This window comes from Mirounga angustirostris, unplaced genomic scaffold (genome assembly GCF_029215605.1).
Source record: "Mirounga angustirostris isolate CCGP_5_RB_7025 unplaced genomic scaffold, mMirAng1.0.hap1 SCAF_6, whole genome shotgun sequence".
NCBI classification, from domain to species: Eukaryota; Metazoa; Chordata; class Mammalia; order Carnivora; family Phocidae; genus Mirounga; species Mirounga angustirostris.
Window position 1 is genome coordinate 32,013,473 of NW_026991714.1, and position 21,776 is coordinate 32,035,248.

Genomic DNA, 21,776 nt, shown 5'->3' on the forward strand with positions numbered 1-21,776 from the left:
TGACTCAGTTCTAGAATTTTAAATATCAGGAATATTCCCAGTAGTGAGCAGTAAAGTGTATATAAAGTTATTTATTATAGCATGGTTTATAATAGCAAAATAATGGGATGTAAATGTCCTTCAGTAGGAATTTTTGGTACATTCCCTCGTCAGTCAGTTCCCCCTGCCTCTACCAGAATGTTCTGTTTTTTTCACTGATGGATGATTTTCTCAGTGCCTACAATAGTGCCTGACACATAATGAATTCTTAATAGATATTTGTTTAATAAATAAATAAATGAATGAATGACAAACAGAATGGAATATTATTTATCTATTGGGGAAAATTATATACTAATACAGACTCTAACTCAGAAATGTTTATGAAAAATTGTGAAATGATGAGAAGTGTCAAAGTAATATTTATGGTATGTTCTTACATTGTAAAGAACAATTTATATATGTATGTAAATGTATCTACTTTAAGAAGTAGCTGACATGAAAAATTTATATATTAATATATGAGTGTATATACTTATGAAAAAGACTAGAAAGATAGGTCTCCAATTTTTTTTTTACTTTATACACTTCAGCATTTATCCATTTTTTGCAATGTATGAGTCATTTTAATCATTTTCTCCCTGTCCTAAAATTCTCAGATGTTAGAACTATAAATAGCATATTAAAACTGGGAATTTAACCAGATCATCTTTTGTCAGGTAAAATATGTCATCTGTTTTCAGGATAGGAGATTATTTTACTAGTGTGTTTTATTACAGGCACTTCAAAGGCACTCAGTTGATCATTGTGGTATAGCAGAATTAAGAATGGAAAGGGTCGTTTCATTCTGTGTCCTTGAAATTTGGAGTCCTAGTGTGTGAAAGAATGACCTTTGGAAGAGAAAAAAATATTGCTTGTGAAATGACTTTCCTGTTACCATCTTGGAGCCTGAGATTAGTGTTTCTCTGTAATGTCAACACAAAATGTTTAACATATTGGAAATGCTTTGTGAGATGGTAGGAGAAATGTTACTACATCCAATTTATTTCCTATTACTTGTTTCTCTTTCAGTACTGCTCATTTCATTTCATTGTATCCTTAAGATGTAGTAGAAGAAAATTTGTTTAATTTCAATATAAAACTAAGACATAGAATTTAACTAGTAATCTTCTGAGGTGACTAGGGAAAGAAGGTAGAAGAATTATCTACTGAACTATTCACAGAATTGGTTAGGGCAATCAGGTCTCTTCATTTGAAGGCTTCATAGAAGGCTAGAGTGTGTGTGTGTGTGTGTGTGTGTGTGTGTTTTAATTACGGACTGTGCTGCTTGCGGGGGTTATATGAGAGAATCACCTACGCTGGTATTCTGTGTACTAACTGGTGGCTGTCCAAAGCTTTGGAGTAATGTTTGCATTCAGTTTTGGGCGTGTATCCTGATCTTAGAATTCAGCCTTAATTCTAAGGCTCCTTGAGTTTAGCCTTTATTAGGGCTAAAATTTTGGAAAAATGACAAGATACTTGCATAAGCAAGACACAGAAATATATGTCTTTAACCATGTTTTTCTGATAACAAAAGTAATATGTTTTACTCAGGAAAATCTAGATGATCTAGAAAAGTTTAAAAAAGAAAATAAGGGACTTGTAACACATAACTGTTACTTAAATTTTGGTATTTCACTCTCATCATTTCTATAAGACTTGTTGAGACACATTTAAAAATCTCTCTATTGGATAGCAAACTAAATAATTAACTGTAGTCTTTAGTTACAATTTCTAAATGAATGAATGCATGTAAAGCAGTTTATAAATTGGAAAAACTGCTATGGCTTTCATAGAATCCCCTGTTAAGTGCTGAGAGTTTTTGAACATGCTCAATCTGATAGTTGGTCATTTCACTTTTCTAATTCCTTGAAAGTTGAGATTTAGCACAAAGATGATTTCCTTTCTGATTATGGTTTTTAAAATTAGTTACTTATATCTTTACCTGGAATATATTATGTCTTTTGAATATGAAAAATCTTAATACCTTGTCCATGAAGCTGTCTCATACGCAAAATTAGTGCATTTATATTGAAACATACAATATTCTTAGGTATTCTATTGTGAAATAATACCGGATTGGTTATATAGGGATCATTCTCATTAAATGATTTAAGATTCTTAGATAGAAATTAGTATTTCTCCTTTTGTCTTTATAATATCCTGCTAAAGACTTTAATTTTTTTCTACCATGATTGAATGTATCTTAACAAAAAAAAAATCTTTTCATTCATATTACATTCTAGTATTTGTATTTTAATGAGCTAAGTTTAAAATGAAAAAATATAAATGTCTCTTGAGTTTTGTTGATATTGAACAGTTTCACATATTTCAGGTCTTTAAAGATAGTCATAATGAAAATGAGATACATTTAAGGATGGTTAAAATTTTTAATACAAGGTAAAATCAGGTACAAAAGTTGAGGTGTAATTTTGAATTTTCAGCCATGGTTGTATGCTTTAGCTTCTTCCATGACTTGTCTATCCTAGTTTAACAGGATTTCAAAAATATTCTGAGATATTACTAATTTAAATCTTGCCATTGTTTGTATTTAGAATTGCTTTCACAGGCTAACAAAAATGCAAGAAGTAACTTTTTTTTCCTAATTTGATTAACATAATTTTAGAACTATAAAATTGTTGTGAAGGGTTCAAAATGAAATAACCTAATAAGGAAGACAGATTGATGTTTAGGGCCTTTGTAGTCCCCTCCCGCTCCTCCCCCCCACCTTTAACTCATACCAAACTTGAAGCTTTCACACTCTTCCTTTGGGCAAATCCCTTAGAAGCAGAATGTTTCAATTTTACACATTTTGTGTCAATTTTCCAGACAGAAAAAAAGCCTCTAGACATTAGACGTTTTTCTACGGAAAGGCAGTTTCCTTAGTTTTATTTGATTACTATAAGTTAAGGTTCCTGCTGATTACTTAGATTGTTAGTGGTTACTTGACTATTTGACAAAAAACATTTCCTTTCCTTTATTTAACCTTTGACTTTTGAATGTAAAAGTTTTATCAGCTCTATAGTGGAAGCACAAGTGTGGGGGAGGTCTTCTTACTGCCACAAAGTGGATTCATGACTTTGTATGTACTCTGTTTTGCCTTATGTCTTTTCAAAAAATTAAGAAAATAGTCTTATAATTAAACTTTGAAGGATCTCTTGCCTTTTTAAAAAACAGTTGGTCTTAATGTTTTACATTTATATATGTTTGCAAGACTATAAGGGTCACAGTTATTCTTTGTTAAAGAAATGACATGTTCAGTTTTATAAGATTCAGGTAAAATAAATTAAGTCATTAAAGTGTGTTGAGTACATTTTTTTACCTCTCTAGGATTTTTGTGGTTGGTTGTAAGAAGACAAATTTTGATTGTCTTGGGGTCTATAAAATTTAGTGAAAAAAAATTTTAACTTATTGATAATTAGTTTAAGGGCTTATATGTTAGTTAGAAATAGCTTTGAACATATATTGTTTGAAAATTATCTAAAAAGCCACAAAAATAAAAACATGAGAATAACATTTCTTACCCAGCGAGGTAAGCTTATATAATTTATAATGTTTTATAAATCTATAAATAACATTTATAATATATATGTTATTTTTGCCACACATTTTGTCTTTAAAGTTTACAATGGAATCTTGTTAATAGTTGAATTATTGACTACTTGTATACTCCAAACCATTTTCTTTGTCATATAAAAGAATGAGCAGGACTTCCTGTTGAGTAGTTGCTCCATGTCAAAGATTGTGAATTCAGTTACTTACAGGGACCAGGAAGGGATTCAAATGAGATATATAGGTCTGACAATTAGAAGTTGGGATTAGTGTGGTGATCCAGGTAGGACATGCCATATCCAAAGACAGAAGCCATTACTCAGCTCTAGGTACTTGTTACAGAGTGAAAAATGTGTGACCAGTATTGCCAGTTCTTCTGATTTTTAAGAGGAGCAAAAAATCCGGATTTTTAAGTGAATTATCTCAGATTTAGAAGTTGGCAACTTATTCAATTAAACAAGGGAGTGTTGACTAAACAAAATATGCCCATGGGCTAGAGATAGTCTGCAAGTAGCCAGTTTGCACACTCTACTCTAGATGCCATTGTTTATTAGCAACAGAAAATGTCCCAGCTTCCCTGACATTTCTAGGAGCACAACTAGGTTATAGAATAGCTCCACTTTGATATGTGATGTTTTGTTAAGAAATGTGAATGATATGTAGTCTTCAGAAGGAGCTGTTATCATCAAGAATCAGTACATGTTCACAAAGTACATGTTGTGTGTAACTAAAGTCAGTTCTTTATGACACTGGTGTATCAGGCAGTGTTGTAGAAATTTGAATCTGTTCTACTTCCTCTCATAAACAAATTATATATAGAGAAAAATATTGGCTAGACAATAGATAATGAAGTTATGAGTCCTCTTAGTGGTTAAAGTATCATACTTAGATTTTTGGTAAATAGACATGATTTTTGGGAGGGATCTTGTACCATATTCAGGCCATGTCCTTTTATCCACAGTGATGAATATAGAAGCAGTACTAAAATCTACAATTGGAAGGAATTACCAATACATTAGATGAAAGAATTAAACAGATCTTTATCTGCTGAAAAATTTGCCCATATGAGCAAAATATCATTTAAAAGGCATAAAGATAATGCTCTGAACATTAGTTAGATAAACAAATTTTGAAAGATAGAATTTGCTTCAGTGGATAGAGATTATAAGTAGACTGATTTAAGATTAAACCAGAATATATTTTGTCATAGTTTATTTAGCTGCCTGAAAATGTCTGGTCATTGGACATGTTTATTCAAAGACTGGATATTATAGAACTGCATGGCTGCATTGGGTGATGGCCTATTTACAGTGGACCCCTGAGCAAATATTGCTCAGTCAGATTGACCAGAGTTCTAATCCCAGGCTTGCCGTCTGGCAGCTTTGTGACCCTGGATAAGTTGTTTTACTTTGGTCAATTATACATTATGGCATTATTTTAATAATTAAATGAGATAATACATACAAAGTACCTAGCATGTTTTCATACATATAGTTAGTGCTTAAGAAGTTTTATTCCCTATTCTTCCAATTATCTTAACATATAGAGTCTTATTCTTAGATTTTGCTCTGTACTCCCTAGATGGACATAGAATTGACTAATGAGTCATATTGCCCAAATAGAAATAACAGAGCATCATGGAGCCTTAGAGATGACTATGAGAAATATGCCAAGTGTAAACTTTATTGCCGTAGTTTTTTAAAAAATAATGTTAGTCTGGGCACCTGGGTGGCTCAGTTGGTTAAGCGACTGCCTTCAGCTCGGGTCATGATCCTGGAGTCCCGGGATTGAGTCCCACATCAAGCTCCCTGCTCAGCAGGGAGTCTGCTTCTCCCTGTGACTCTTCCCCCTCTCATGCTCTCTCTATCATTCTCTCTCTCTCAATAAAAAATAAAAAATAATGTTAGTCTGATTTATAGATGAAATCATATTAGAGGTAGTTATAAAACATCACAGTGTCTAGCAGTGCTATAAACATAATAGAGTTGAGTGTTGAATTTGATGATTAAGAAAATGACTATGAGAACAAAATCTAGCATATCTTGAATCAAGAGCAAACATAGCCTGGTACCAGGATGAAATTCAGCCAGAGTTGGTATTCTTGAAGATTACAAATAATAGCAGTAATTATATAGATAACAAAACATTTTGCACAAATAAGAACTATTAAATTTTGAGAAGTGACCTATATATTAATTATTTAATTCAATCTGTTTTATTTTCAAAAACAGTTAAATAATCTTACAGATAAATTGTATTTATATAAGTTAGCTTTTATAAAAATTGTTTCAGTTAATCCTCACAATTTGAAAGAAAATTGAGAGGGGAAGATAACTAATGAAAACTAATAATGTAAAGATGAGAAAACCAGAACACCAAAAAGAGTATTTGTGCTGTTGGTGGGAATGCAAACTGGTGCACCACTGTGGAGAATAATATGGGGATTCCTCAAAAAGTTAAAAATAGAACTACTCCATGATCCAGCAGTCACACTACTGGGTATTTATCCAAAACATACCAGAACACTGATTCAAAGGGATACACACACTTCTATGTTTATAGCAGCATTATTTCTAATAGCCAGGATATGGAAGCAGCCCAAGTGTCCATCGATAGATGAATGGATAAAGATGTGGTATATATAATGGAATATTATTCAGCTGTAAAAAAGTCTGAACTCTTGCCATTTGCAACAACATGGATGGAGCTAGAGAGTATAATGCTAAGTGAAATAAGCCAAAGACAAATATCATATGATTTCACTCATATGTGGAATTTAAGAAACAAAGCAAACAGTAAAGGGAAAAAAATAAGAGAGAGAGAGGGAGAAAAAGACAAAGCAAGAAATAGACTCTTAATTACAGAGAACAATCTGATGTTACCAGAGGGGAGGGTGGTTGGGGGTTGGATTAAATTGTAGTGTGGATTAAGGAGTGTGCTTGTGATGAGTACCAGGTGATGTATGGAACTCTTGATTTACTGTATTGTACACCTGAAGCTAATATAACACTGTATGTTAACTAACTGGAATTAAAATAAAAACTTAAAAAAAGACAATAAGAGTGTTAAGGTATTTTGTGTAGAAAAAATATCATCTCAGTAATAACTTATGAGATAATTATGAGGTGTTTATTATAATTTTTATTTTTATAGTGGTCCAAGAAAGAAGAATTAAGGTTAAAAAGGCTTCACATTATTTGAGTAAGATGGAAATGACAATGTAAGGATTAACAGGTAGACATGCAACCATTTAAAATCAATAAATTTTGCTTTATCTAGAAATTCTTGAGAGCAAGACAGAAATAGACCAGCATGCTCCTTGAATAGATTAGATCTCATCTTATGTGAACATATAGATCTGAACTACATGACATACTGAAATTTTCCTGAAATAACACTTTCTTCAGGCCATTAAAAGTTGAAATATGAATATGAAATGCTTGCAAATGAAAGAAATGGCACTCTGTCCAATGAACTGTAGTGTGTCTTAGTAGAAGGACATTCTCCATGGAAATTATTTCATTGAGTTATTAATGAGTGTAGAAAATAAGATATGGTATTGAGTTAAAAATTTAAAAATAGTATTAATAATCTTTTTCTTTTTTTGTGAGAGGTATAGTAGAATAGCTATCTAAGCACTAGAGTTAAAGAGTTGAATCATTTAAATATGAAAGTTGAGAATACCAGTACTAACTTCTGGTTAGTTAGTGTTAGGCTGTAGAATGGTTGCTCTTTAAGCCTTTGTATAATTTATTCTTAGATTTAATTGTTCTTCCATGGGATTAGGTTTGTCTCCTATTGTAGTGTTCACTCTCTCATTTTGTCAAAGCCATCTTTTAGTAGTTTCCCCAAAATAGTACAAAAGTGGTAAAGTTTTGAGTCCTAGCATGACTGAAAATGTTGCTAATCTAGCTCCATACTTGAGTGGTATTTTCTCTGGGCAAAAGGATTTAACCTCTGCATTTTGAAGGCATAATCTTCTCACTTTCTGGGATTGCTGTTGAGAGGTTCAGTGGCATTTTGAACTTAATGCCTTTGTATGTTACCTGTTTTTTCTCTTTGGAAATTCTTAGGTGCTTTTCTGTCCCCTATACTGGAATTTCACTGTGATACTCATTTATTTTATAGTTCACCCAGTGGCACTCTCAATGTGGACATTCATATCTAAAGTTCTGGGAATTTTTCCAGTAACTTTTAAAAAGAAATTTTCATTCCCATTTTCCCTCTTTTCTTTCTTTTTGGAACTACTGTTAGTCAGCTACATAATTGTTGAGATTGATGCCTGATATTTTAATATTTATTCTCCTATTGTTCATTGGTTTATCTCTTTATTCTAGTTGCTAGGAGATATTCTTGATTTAGTTTCTAATCTTTCTATCAATTTTAATTTTTTTCAACTTTTATATTTTGAATGTCTAAAAGTTCTTTCTTGTCTAAAATATTTTTCACCTTTTTTTTTTCAGATTTCATTTTGTTTAATAGTATCCTGTTCTTTATTCAGCTCCCAAGAATATTAATGATAACTTTGTAGAGTTCTCATCTGTTGCTTGTATTGTCTGTGTTTATTTGGAGTTCCTTTTATGTTTGTATTCATGTATATATATTTTCTCAAATATCTGGTGGTTGGACTCTTCATTTATATTTAAGATAGAGGCACTAAACTGAATTAGAAACTTTTTATGCAGTGGTGGATTTCATTCCAAGAAAATAGGACCTCTGAGGGTTTTTTTTTTCTTTGAGAGATTCCCAGATCAGTGTTTCCAGATCCTTTGGGGGGGGGGGTGTATGCAAATATACTGGCTACTGGTCATTTTCCCTTCTATTGGCACCTAGGTTTTGGTGTTCTGTCTTTTGCTAAGTCAGTTATCATTCTTTGTTTCCTTTTCATCTCTATGAAACCATTCACCTGTGTTGCTCTCTATTGCTTTTTTCTTCATTTCTCTTGTCCTTATTAATTTATACCCTTTTTATTCATTTACTGTCATTTTAGTGCCATTTCCAAAGGACATAGAGATAAATGGATGTCTTTGATATGCTAGATTTAACCAGAAGTTAGTAGGTATTTTAAAATATCACGGGAATCTTTTATACCATTACTTAGTATTTATGATTATTATTTTAAAGAACTCTAACAATTCTGCTGAATAAAGATACTGTGCTTTACCCAACTGTTCTTCTGTTGTGACTTTAGTTTACTCTTGAATCAAAAAGCATCTTTCATAGCCATTAATAAAACAGACATGATGTGAAAAAATGCAGATAGAATGTTGTTTTTCTAAGCTCTATTCATTGATTTTTAAATTTTAAATCTGTTATATACATTTACTCTTGTCAAAATACAGTTATGTAGTAAAAGCATTACACTGTTTTCTCTTAGAAAGTAACCTGTTGTAGTAATTCTTAGAAAAAAAATGAATATTTGTTGATACTTAACTACACTGGTGTTTTTGTGGTTTACTATACTTCTATGTGAAAAGCATACATTTTAATAAACAATTAAACCTTTGGATAGATTTTAAATATACTGATATCTTAATTTGTTAATAAAGAGTATGGATTTTTTGGGTATAATTGAATTTTAGACTTAGTATTTTGCTTTCATAAAAATTAGTTGTATTTGTATCTAGTAAAATAAATCAAAATGAATTTTCAGTTATATATATTTTTACAATATTTAAAATAGGCTTTCTGTTATTTATATTGATGTTTACTTTGAAATTTATCATCCTACTTGAACATCAGTTTCAAAATAATTGAATAATTAGGCACATAATTCTATTGTATTATATACTCACTTCAGTAATCATTAATAACAAGATTGTATCTTTATTTTGAAAGCTTTTTAAAATTAGTTTTTATTTTGTGTTATATTTTATTACAGTGGTTAGCTTTTATTCTATGAGTGCTTTTGGTACATTAATACCATGCATACCATGATATAGGATTGAATAATTTTACTGCAGACAAAACAGAAGTGTGTAGTGCATAACTTTTATAATAGAACTTTGGGTGATCATTATGTTGTGAAAGCTAGTAATAAATAATATGTAAAATTTTACTGTAACAGTAAGGAGAACATGGGTATAGTTCTTCTCTGCCATCCAGGATTAAGTTTGAAATAATACAGATTTAATGTTTGTCATCTTTTCTTGACTCTAAATAATATATACATATACATTTTTAAAAGGTTTTTTGTTATTGTTGTTTTGTTTTTTACAGTTACCTGCCATGGTTTGAAGTGTATTACAAGCTTCTTAATACTCTGGCAGATTACTTGGCTAAGGAACTGGTAAGCTATGTTTTTTTCCCCAATTTTTTCTAATGTTGTAAAATACACATAACATAAAGTTTACCATTTTAACTATCCTGAAGTGTACAGCTCTGTGTCATTAAGCATATTCACATTGTTCTGTGCCACCATCAGCATGATCATCTCTAGAACTTTTCTGTCTTCCCAAATTGAAACTCTGTGCCCCACTGAACAACTTTCCTTTCTCCTCCCCTGAGTCCCTGGCAGCAATCATTGTATTTTTGGCCTGCATGAATTTGACTGTGTACCTCATGTAAGTAGAATCATATAATACTTGTTCTTCTGTGTCTAGCTTATTTCCCTTAGCACATTTTCAGGGTTCATCCATGTTGTAGCAGGTGTTAGAATTTCTTTCTTTTTTAAGGCTGAATAAAATTTCATTATATGTGCTCACCACATTTTATTGATCTGTTCATCTATAGATGAGCAATTGGGCTGCTTCTACCTTTTGGCTGTTGTGGACAGTGCTGTTAGGAACATGGGGGTACAAATATCTGTTTGAGTCTCTGTATTCAGTTCTTTTGAGTATATACCCAGAAGTGGAATTGCTGAATAATATGGTAATTCTATGTTTAATTTTTTGAAGGACTGCCATAATATTTTTCACATGGTGTCACCATTTTACTTTCCCAGCAGCAACACACAAGGTTCCAATTTCCCTACATCCTCCCCAACACCTGCTATTTTCTGTTTTGTTTTTGTTTTATTGAAGTATTATTTACATACAGTATATTAATTTCAGGTGTACAGCATAATAATTTGACATTTGTGTACATTGTGGAATATTATTACAGTAACTCTAGTTAGCATCTGTCATTACCCGCTATACAAAGTTACAGATTTTGTGTGTGTGTGAAATGGGAACTTTTAAGATTTACTTTCTTAGTATCTTTCAAATTTGCAACAATATTATTGACTATAGTCACCATGCTGTACATTATATGCCCTTCACTTATTTATGTTCTAAGTGGAAGTTTGTACCTCTTGATGCCTTCACCCATTTCACCCATCCCCCAACTTTTTCCACTCCAACAACCATCAATCTAATCTGTTCTCTGTATCTATGAGTTTTACTTTGTTTTGTTTTATTTTGTCTGTTTGCTTTGTTTTTTAGATTCCACATGTAAGTCAAATCATATGGTGTTTGTCTTGCTCTGACTTATTTCACTTAGCATAAGTGCCCTCAGGGTTCAATTATGTTGTCACAAATGGAGAGATTTTGTTCATTTTTAATGGCTGAATAGTATTCCACTGTGTGTGTGTGGGTGTGTGTGTGTGTATATACACTACCTCTTTATCCATTCATCCATTGATGGACACTTAAGTTGTTTCCATGTCTTGGCTATTGTAAATCATGCCTCACTGGACATAGAGGTGCATGTATATTTTCAAACTAGTGTTCTTTTGTTCTTCAGATAGATATCCAGAGATGGAGTTGCTGGATCACATAGCAGTCCTAGTTTTGGTTTTTTGAGGAACCTCCAAACGGTTTTCTGTAGTGGCTGCACCAGTTTACATTTTTAGCCGTAGTGCACAAGGGTACACATCCTTTTCTCATCCTTGCCTATACTTGTTATTTCTTGTCCTTTTTGCAGTAACCATTATGACAGGTGTAAGGTGATAACTCATTGTGCTTTTGATTTGCATTTCCCTAATGATTAGTGATGTTGAGCATCTTTTCATGTACCTATTGGCGATTTGTATGTGTTCTTTGGAAAGATGTCTATTCACATCTTCAGCCCATTTTTAAATCATTGTTTATTTTTTTGTTATTGAGTTGTATGAGTTCTTTATGTATTTTGGATATTAAACCCTTATTGGATGCATGATTTGCAAGTATCTTCTATTCAGTATATTACCTTTTAATTTTGTTGATGGTTTCTTTTACTGTGCTTTTTAGTTTGATGTAGTCTCATTTTCTGACTTTCTTTTTTCTTTTCTTTTTTTTGCTTTTGTTGCCATTGACTCTGAAGTCAGTTCCAAAAATTATCTCCAAGACCCATGTCAAGGAGCTTACTGCATATGTTTTCTTTTAGGAGTTTTATAGTTTCTGCTCTTATATTCATGTCTTTAACCAATTTTGAGTTCATTTTTATGTGTGGTACAAGATAGTGGTCTAGTTTCATTCTTTTGCATATGACTGTCCAGTTTTCCCAACACCATTTATTAAAGAGAATGTCCTTTTTCCATATTCTTGCCTCCTTTGTGATAAATTAATGAACATGTATGTGTGGCTCTCTGTTCTTCCCATTGATTTTTGTCTGTTTTTTTTTGCCAGTAGCATACTGTTTTGATTACTGTATCTTGGTAATATAGTTTGAAATCAGGAGCATGATGCCTTTAGCTTTGTTGTTCTTTCTCAAGATTCCTTTGGCTATATGGGATCTTTTGTGTTCCATACAAATTTTTGAATTATTTGTTCTAATTCTGTAAAAAATGACATTAGAACATTGATAGGGACTATATTGAATCTGTAGATAAAATGGGTAGAATGGATATTTTAACGTGTTCTTTTAATCCACAAGACCAGATTATCTTTCCACTTATAGTGTCTTCTTCAATTTCTTTCATCAGTGTCTTATAGTTTTTAATGTATAGGTCTTATACCTCCTTGGTTAAAATTTTTCCTAGGTATTTTATTCTTTTGATGCAATTATAAATGGGATTGTTTTCTTGATTTCTCTTTCTGATAGTTCACTGTTGGTATAGAAACACGACATATTTTTATATATTGATTATGTATCCTGCAACTTTGCTAAATTTGTTTATTAGTTCTAACAGGTTTTTTTTTTTTTGGTGGTATCTATAGGGTTTTCTCTCTATATAGAAAATCATGTCATCTACAAATAGTGACAGTTTTACTTCTTCCTTTCCATCTTGAATGTCTCATTTCTTTTTCCTGCCTACTTGTTCTAGCTAGTACTTTGAATACTATTTTGAATAAAAGTGGTGAGAGTGGGCATACTTGTCTTAGTCCTGATCTTAAAGGAAAACTTTCATCTTTTTACTGTTGAGTATGATATTAGCTGTGGACTTGTCATATATGGCCTTCATTATATTGAGGTACATTCTGTCTATACCCACTTTGTTGAAAGTTTTTGTCATAAATGGATGTTGAATTTTGTCAGATGCTTTTTCTGCATCTATTGAGATGATCATATGATTTTTATCTTTCATTTTGTCAATGTGGTATATCACATTGATTGATTTGCGGATGTTAAACCATCCTTGCATCCCTAGAATAAATCCCAAATGATTATGGTGGATCATCCTCTTAATGTACTGTTGAATTTGATTTGCTTATATTTTGTTGAGGATTTTTGCATCTCTGTTTATCAGGGATATTGGCTTGTAATTTTCTTTTTTGTGTTGTTTTTGCTTGGTGTTGGTATCAGGGTAATATTGACCTCATAAAATGAGTTTGGGAGCATTCCCTCCTTTTTAGTTATTTGGAGAGTTCAAGGAGGGTTGATATTAAATCTTCTTTGAATGTTTGGTATAATTCACATGAGTAACCATCTGGTCTTGGACTTTTGTTTGTTGGAGTTTTTGATTACTCATTCAGTCTTCTTACTAGTAATCAGTCTATTTAGATTTTCTATTTCTTCATGATTCGGTCTTGGAAGACTGTAAATTTATAGGAATTTATCAATTCCTTCTAAGTTGTTGAATTTGTTGGCATAAAATTGTTTTAAGTAATCTCTTATGATCATTTATATATTCCTTTGGTGTGAGTTGTATCTTCTTTTATTTTTGATTTTATTTATTTGAGAACGCTTTCTTTTTTTCCTTGTAAGTCTAGCTAAAGTTTGTCAATTTTGTTTCTATTTTTAAAGAACCAACTCTTAGTTTCACTGATCTTTTCTATCACTTTTTTAGTCCCTATTTCATTTATATGTGCTCTGATGTTTATTATTTCCTCCCTTCTACTAATTTGGGGCTTCATTTGTTGTTTTCTTAGGTTTTTTTAGGTGCAAAGTTAGTTTGTATACCCGATATATTTCATATTTCATGCGGTAGGTTTATATCACTATAAACTTTAAAACTATTTTGCTACATCCTGTAGATTTTGGTGTGTTGTATTTTCATTTGTTTCAAGGTATTTTTTTAATTTCTTTTTTTTATTTCTTCATTGAACCATTGGTCGTTCAGTAGTATGTTGTTTAATCTCCATATATTTGTGATTTTTCCAGTTTTCTTCTTTAATTGACATCTAGTTTTGTACCATTTTGGTTGGAATAGATGTTTGATGTGGTTTTCTTGAATATATTGAGACGTGTTTTGTAGTCTAACATATGAAATATCCTGGAGATTGTTTCATGTACACTTGAAAAGAATGTGTATTCTGCTGTTTGGGGATGTAATGTTCTTTATATATATATATATATATATATATATCCCATCTGATCTAATGTGTCTCTTAAGGCCAGTGTTTCCTTATTGATTTCCTGTTTGGCTGATCTATTCTTTGATGTAACTGGGGTATTAATGTCTCCTGCTATTATTGTACTGCTGTCATTTCTCTCTTTACAAATGTTATATCTTGGGGCACCTGGGTGGCTCGGTCGTTAAGCGTCTGCCTTCGGCTCAGGTCATGATCCCAGAGTCCTGGGATCGAGCCCCGCATCGGGCTCTCTGCTCAGCGGCAAGCCTGCTTCTCCCTCTCCCGCTCCCCCTGCTTCTCCCTCTCCCGCTCCCCCTGCTTCTCCCTCTCCCGCTCCCCCTGCTTGTGTTCCCTCTCTCGCTGTGTCTCTCTCTGTCAAATAAATAAATAAAATCTTTAAAAAACAACAACAACAACAAAAAACCCAAATGTTATATCTTCTTGCTGGATTGACCCCTTTGTCATTATGTAATGCCCATCTTTGTCTTTTATTACATTCTTTGTTTCAAAGCCTATTTTGTCTAAGTATAGCTACCGCACTTTCTTTTGGTTTCCTTTTTTCACGAAATATCTTTTTCCATTCCTTCACTTCCAGTCTGTGTGTGTTATTACATATGATGTGAGTCTCTTGTAGGCAGCATACAGATAGGCCTAGTTTTTTTTTTCTTTAATTATTTAGCCACTTTGTACTTCTTGATTGGAGAATTTATTCCATTTACATTTAAAGTAATTATATGTACTTATGTAATTATTGCCATTTTGTTTGTTTTCTGGCTGTTCTGTAGTTCTTCTCTGTTTTGGTCTTCTCTTGCTTTCTTCCTTGTTGATTTGATGGATTTATATTGCTGTATACTTCGATTCCTTTTTCATTTTCTTTTGTGAATCTACTATAGGGTTTTGCTTTGTGGTTACAATGAGGCTTACATATAACAGCTTATATACATATATGTATTTTAAGTTGATAGCAACTTAAGTTTGAATGCATTTTAAAACTAAATTTTTACCTGCCTCCCCATAAAAACATGTTTTAGTTTTTATTTTAATTTTTTTAGTGAGAGAGACTGCATTTGGGGAGGGGCAGAGAGAAAGAGAATCGTAAGCAGGCTCCACACTCAGTGCACATGAAGCCTGACGCAGGGCTTGATCTCTTGACTCTGAGATTATGACCTGAGCCAAAATCAAGAGTCAGACATTTAGCCAACTGAGCCACCCTGGTGCCCCTATATTTTATGCTTTTGATGTCAATTTTAAATCTTTTTATTTTATATATCCCTTAACTAATTATTGTGGTTATAGTTATTTTCACTACTGTTGCCTTTTAATCTTCATACTAGTTTTATAAGTGTTTAATCTACTACCTTTACAATGTATTTACCAATGAGATTTTTACTGTCATCCGTTTTCTTAATAATTATACCCTTTCTTTTCAGCTTAGAGAAATCTCTTTAATATTTTTTGTAGGGCCAGGTTAGTGGTGTTGAATTCCTTTAGCTTTTGTTTGTCTGGAAAGCTCTTTATCTCTACTTCTAACTTGAGTGAAAACCTTGCCAGGTAAAGTGTTCTTGGTTGGAAGTTTGTTTTTCCCCAGCACTTTGAATGTGTCATGCCATTTTCTTCTGGCCTGCAAAGTTTCTGCTGAGAAATCTGCTGATAGCATTATGGGGGTTCCTTTGTAACAAGTTGTTTTTCTCTTGCTGCTTTTCAGATTCTCTAAATTTTGATATTTTAATTATGTTTCTTGGTATGCATCTTTTTAGGTTCATCTTGTTTGGAAGTCTCTGGGCTTCCTGGGTCTGGATATCTGTTTTCTTTCCCAGGTTAAGGATGTTTTCAGCTATTATTTTTTCAGCTATTATTTTTTCAAATAAGTTTCAAATAAGTTTTCTGTCCCCTATAATATAGATGTTATTCTGCTTGATATTGTCCACAGGTCCTTTAAGCTATCTTTACTTTTTAAAATTATTTTTTTCGTTTTGCTGATTTGTTTGGGTGAGTTCCACTGCCCTGTCTTCCAGATCACTGATTATGGTCTGCTGTTGAACCTCTCTAGTGTATTTTTCAGTTTAGTTATTGTTCTGTAACTTCTCTTTGGTACTTTCTTATATTTTCTCTTTTTGAAATTCTTGCTGTGTTCATCCACTGCTCTCCTAATTTCAGTGAGTAACCATTACTTTGAGCTCTTTATCAGGTAAATTACTCATTTCCACTTCTTGTAGGTTTTTTTTTTTCTGGAGCTTTATCTTGTTCTTTCATTTGGAATATAAATTTCTGTTTCCTCATTTTGGTTGGCTTTCTATTCTGTGCATTAGATGAAATAGCTATCTCTCTCATTCTTGAAAGAATGACCTTGTGTGGATGAACCTTATCATACAACCCTTCCCTAGCTCTTAGTTGTCTCTCGAACCTTTGTGATTGTCTAAGCAGCCTGATTTATTATTGATAACTCCTAGTTGTTGAGATAGTGCCACATTCTCTGAATGTTCCAGAGGGAGGGATCTATCAGCCCCTAGTTCCAGGCAGCAGCTTTAAAGGTATGTGAATAGTTTTGCAGGACAGTAGTCAGAAAGACTGCTGATCTTCAGAACAGTCTGGAGGCATACTCTCAGTGACAGTGGCAAAGAGTGTGGCTTCACACAAGTGTATGAACTTCTTTCAGGGAGGTACTGTGAGCTGCAGCAAAGCCAAGGAAGAGTGCAAAGATGATATCCCCTGGCCTATGTTCACTGAGAGTACATTGATAGCCTCTAGATATGTGGTAATCCTAAAGTGTGCCCCTCAATAGAAGCTCCAGGATAAGTAAATAGGAAGACTGTGTTTCCTTCTGCTGTTTGTAGTGCCCTGGGCGTGGTAGCCTGCCAATAACTTTCTCTTCTATTATTTCAGACCTGTGGGGCCCAGAAACATAATTCTCCCTGGCCACCAGAGCCAGGTGTTCAAGGGGCATCCCCTGTGTAGGCTGTGAATTCCTGCTCTGGTGGGGCTGCAGGGATGGTACAGGGCCAGGATGTCCCCACCACTAGAAAGGTAGAGGGAGAAAGCAGAAATGACACCCACCAGCACCTCTAATCTGGAGAGGGTTTAAATAAACTCCTCCTCCTCTGGCAGATACTTTAAGATTAGCAATGAATCTCCTTAATGTAGGTCCATGTGCTCTTCATACTCCTGCTTTTGTGCTTGGTCCTGAGGCAGGTGGGTCTGCATGAGTTCTTTAAGAGTAGAGTAGAAGCTCTATTCCCTACAACTCTTTGTTCTCCTTGATGGAAGCCCTGTTGGTTTTCAAATCCAGACATTTGGGGAGCTCATCTCTCTGGTGCAGGTCTGAAGAGTTGAGGTGCCTGGTTTGTGTCACAAGCCCCTTGCTTATCAGGGAGAAACTCCTTGAGATCCCTCCTGATTGTTGGTCACCACATGGTGGATGGGATTTTGGATGAGACCAAATCTCTCTCTCTTCTACATTTCTCAATGTGGTTCTTTTATACTTTGTTGTGCAGGAGCTATTTAGCTAGTTTTCAGGTATTTTTCTGAGGGAATTATTTCATATGTAGCTGTAGATTTGCTGTGTCCATAGGAGGAGGTGAAATCAGGACTTATTCTGCCCTCTTGAAATGCCTCCTTGTTTTGTTTTTATTATAGCCATTCTAATGGGTATGAAGTGGTATATCACTGTGGTTTTGATGTGTATTTCTTTAATGAATTGTGATATAGAGTGTATCCATGTGCTTATTGGTCATTTAATTTTCTTATCTGGAAAAATACCTGTTCAAGTTCTTTGCCCATTTTTAAGCATGTTTTGTTATTGAGTAGCAGGAGTTCTTTATATATTCAGATATTAATCCCTTATTAGATATATGATTTGTAGATATTTTCTTCAATTCCATAGGTTGCCTTTTTACTTTGTTGATTGTGTCCTTTGATCCACAAAAGTTTCTAATTTTCATGAAGTCCACTTATGTATTTTTTCTTTTGTTGCTTATGCTTTCAGTGTAATGTCAAGAAGTTACAAATTCAATGTCATGATGCTTTTCCCATATGTTTTCTTCTAAGAATTTTAGTTTTAGCTCTTACATTTAGGTCTTTATCTTTTTTTTTCTTAAAAATAAAAATGAAAATGCTGAAGTGTGCTTTTGAATTAATCAACTTCTCTAGGATGATATTTGTAAAATTTTCCCCTTAATTATCGTTTGATGTTTTTTACAAGAACTAATTTACTAAGATATGAGCTGTGCTATTTGATATAATTTAATTCAAATAAAAGTTTCTAAAAAAATTTTAATGATTACCTGTGATTTTCTAATTTTTAAGTACAGGGTATATTTTCCATCCTTTTGTTATCTTTTTAAATTCTCATTCAAGGTGCACCTGGGTGGCTCAGTTGGTTAAGTGTTGACTCATGGTTTCAGCTTAGGTCATGATCTCCGGGTCTTGAGATTGAGCCCCATGTTGGACTTCATGCTCAGTGAGGAATGTGCTTGAGATTCTTTCCCCTCCTCCCTCTCCTTCCCCTTTGCCACTCCCCCTGCTTGCACATGTTCTCTCTCTCTAAAATAAATAAATAAATTCTTAAAAAAATTTTTTTCATTTGATACTTTATTACTCTTGAGATTGTATTTTTCTGGATTGGCCTGACATTGTTTTTTCTTTGTTTCTAGCTGTATACTAAATCTTTCTGTGATCTTTTCTCCTATCTATACCTAAAACTTTGATGTTCTTATTTTATATTCTTAGTTTTCTCTTCTTTCTATACATTTATGGGCATTTCATACATACTCATAGCTATAAGTACCACTATATTTTGATCTTTAAGAATGTTCTTTCTGAAACCTGATTATGTCATTCCACTGCTTACAGTCCTCTCATAGCTTCCTTTTCTTCTCTTAGAATAAAATCTAAAGTTGTATGCAGCCTGACATATAAGAAGCTCCATGATCTGGTTTCTGATATTCTTTCCTGGCTAATCTGCTGCTTCTTTCCTACACATAATGTACTATCCAATTATTTTGAACCACTCAAATTTTCCAGAACATAACCCTACATAGTTGTCTTTCAAGATTATGTCACTCACTCATGATTACTGATAGAACACTCATCTTTCGAGATTCAAAGTAAATATCTTTAAAAAACAAAACAAAACCTGAATTCAGCACACATACTACTCCAGATACTTTTTATTAAATAGAATTTAAATGTATTATTATTGAATTAAGATACTCCTTTTACACTTCTTATGAGCAATCTCCTAATTTGACAATCAAATTTTATTATTATAATATCAAGGTTTTGGTGTTTTTCAAAAGTTCAGGTGTTTTTGGGCGTGTTTGTGTAAATATTTCCCCCTCTACACTTGATGTACTTAATTCTGTGAAGTATTCATTAGGTCATTTTACACTTGAACAATTTTATGTTGAAGCTATACAGTCATTTTCCTAGGAAAATAACTGGAAATAAAAGTATTTAATTATAGCAATGGGAACTTAAAACCAGAATTCTACTTTGTGATTATTTCTTGTTCTTTGTTTTTGTGAGTACACATGTGGAACTAGCCTTAATTCTATTAGTCATCCAAATTTTGAATACTTTACTTTTAGAAACTCTTATTGTTAAATTAATGCTTATATATCTATAATATGTCATTTTCTCTGAGACCATCAATAATGCTGGGATATATAAAAGAAAATACTGTGAGCAAATCCTTATAATTTTAGTTTTCTGAAAAGGGAATAAGAGAGACTACATTTATGTTCCTAATTAGAGGAAAATATATTGTAGGTTCACAGTATTAATTAAATAACCAGAAGTAAATCTATAATTGTAATACTTTTTCTTTTTATTTTTAATCCAGTGCCACAGGCTATATAGATTGGTATTTAGATTTTATAATTGATGTTATCCTTACCTGATCAACATCAGGCAAGTATAAAGAAATTTTAAAAGCCAGACTTTAAGAAACCTTATGTAGCCGTAGGAATTTTGTATAGACAGAGCATTAATATCATCCAGAATATTCTGTGGCTATATTTCATTGCTTAAATGGTCAAGAGATAAAATCTATAGTCTTTTCTTTTAAGTCAATCTAAAGAGAATTCCAAATAACCAGTTTTGAGTGCACACTTCGCAGACACTTATAGAAATTGGAATTATTAAGGTCTGTTAGTTAATTTGTAAGACAAAATTGTGTGAAGTTATGTGTCTCCTATCCAAATTCCTTAAAATTAATTATTACCTTTATTGAGCAATTGCCATTTCTTTTGATATACTGTCCCCACCTAAACATTTTAAGAGAATATAAAAATCATGTATATAAAAAGCTACCTTCATATATTTATTACTGGGCTTATATGCATAATTTAGAAAAAGTGGTGTGCATATCAAGGTACATTATTATTATACGTATCCTAGGAAGTGGATGTGTTATATATTTTATTTAATCCCATTTATTGTGGGTCAAGTAGTGACTGAAAGCTGTTTAGAAAAGAACTATTTAGAATAACCTGTACATTGTATCTTAGTACAGTGATCATACTAAATTGTATCTATTCCTTAAAAATTAGGTTTAAGATTTTAAAATTAAAATGGAAAATGGACGCATTCAGTGATCTGATAAAAAGTTGTATTGTTATTTTATTCAATCCCATTGTTCTTGGATTTAATGATTTAAGTGATTTCCTCTATAGATAGCATCAGTGTATTTTATAGTTATGAAGTTTTGCCAAATACAGATTTAAACTAAATAGAAATATTTCTATTATGCTTTCTGGATAAAGATACTTGATTATCTTTTCCATATTTATTAAATTTAAATATTTTAATTTCAGTTATTTGAAACATTCTTGTGGAAAGCAGTTGTGTAAAACATGTCTAATATGAAAAGGCACAGTGCATGATTTATCAAGTAGTTTTAATTATAATGCTTAGTATATAATTCATTTATAAAATGTACTTTTTAATTTTACTCTAGGAAAATGATTTGAATGAAACTCTCAAATCACTCTATAGCCACCCAGTACCAAAGGCAAACACTCCTGTCAGTTTGAGTGTGGTAAGTATTCAGCTTTTAATTGATGTTTTGTCATAGCACTTTCTCATTTAAGAACACATGCACCTTCAAGAAACTGCCACCAGGGAAACGTCCGTGCTCGTAAGAACATTAGGGTATAATGATATTGGGACTTTTTGCGATGCTTCAACTATCATAACATGTATTAGATGTATATTTTTGTAGTTCTTATATCACAGATTTTTTTATTTTACACTAGAAGTAACCAAATATATGAGAATATTTTGTGAGGAATATTGATTTTCAGGTGGTGAACTCTATCCATAATAAGGAAATACACACACACGTGCACACACACAATACCCCTCATAAAATGAAAACAGTACATAAATAAGAATTGAAAGTATAGCATATAACTAACCATATGATAAAAATTGTGAGTGAAAATTTTCCTTTTTCCGCCCTGCAATCCATCCTCTCTTATAAACACCAAACACTGAAAATATGATTGAAGTTTG

The 21,776-nt window shown here is 32.6% G+C and overlaps 1 protein-coding gene across 4 annotated transcripts in view; it reads left to right on the plus strand.

Moving 5' to 3' along the window:
• Positions 1-21,776, plus strand: part of DENND1B (DENN domain containing 1B) — a 266,120-nt gene that overhangs the window by 103,623 nt on the left and 140,721 nt on the right. For all 4 annotated transcript variants that reach the window (XM_064594053.1, XM_064594051.1, XM_064594049.1 and 1 more), the window contains 2 exons: positions 9,790-9,859; positions 21,220-21,300. In XM_064594053.1, coding sequence (XP_064450123.1) covers positions 9,790-9,859; positions 21,220-21,300 — 151 coding nt within the window. The remainder of the gene's footprint in view (positions 1-9,789; positions 9,860-21,219; positions 21,301-21,776) is intronic.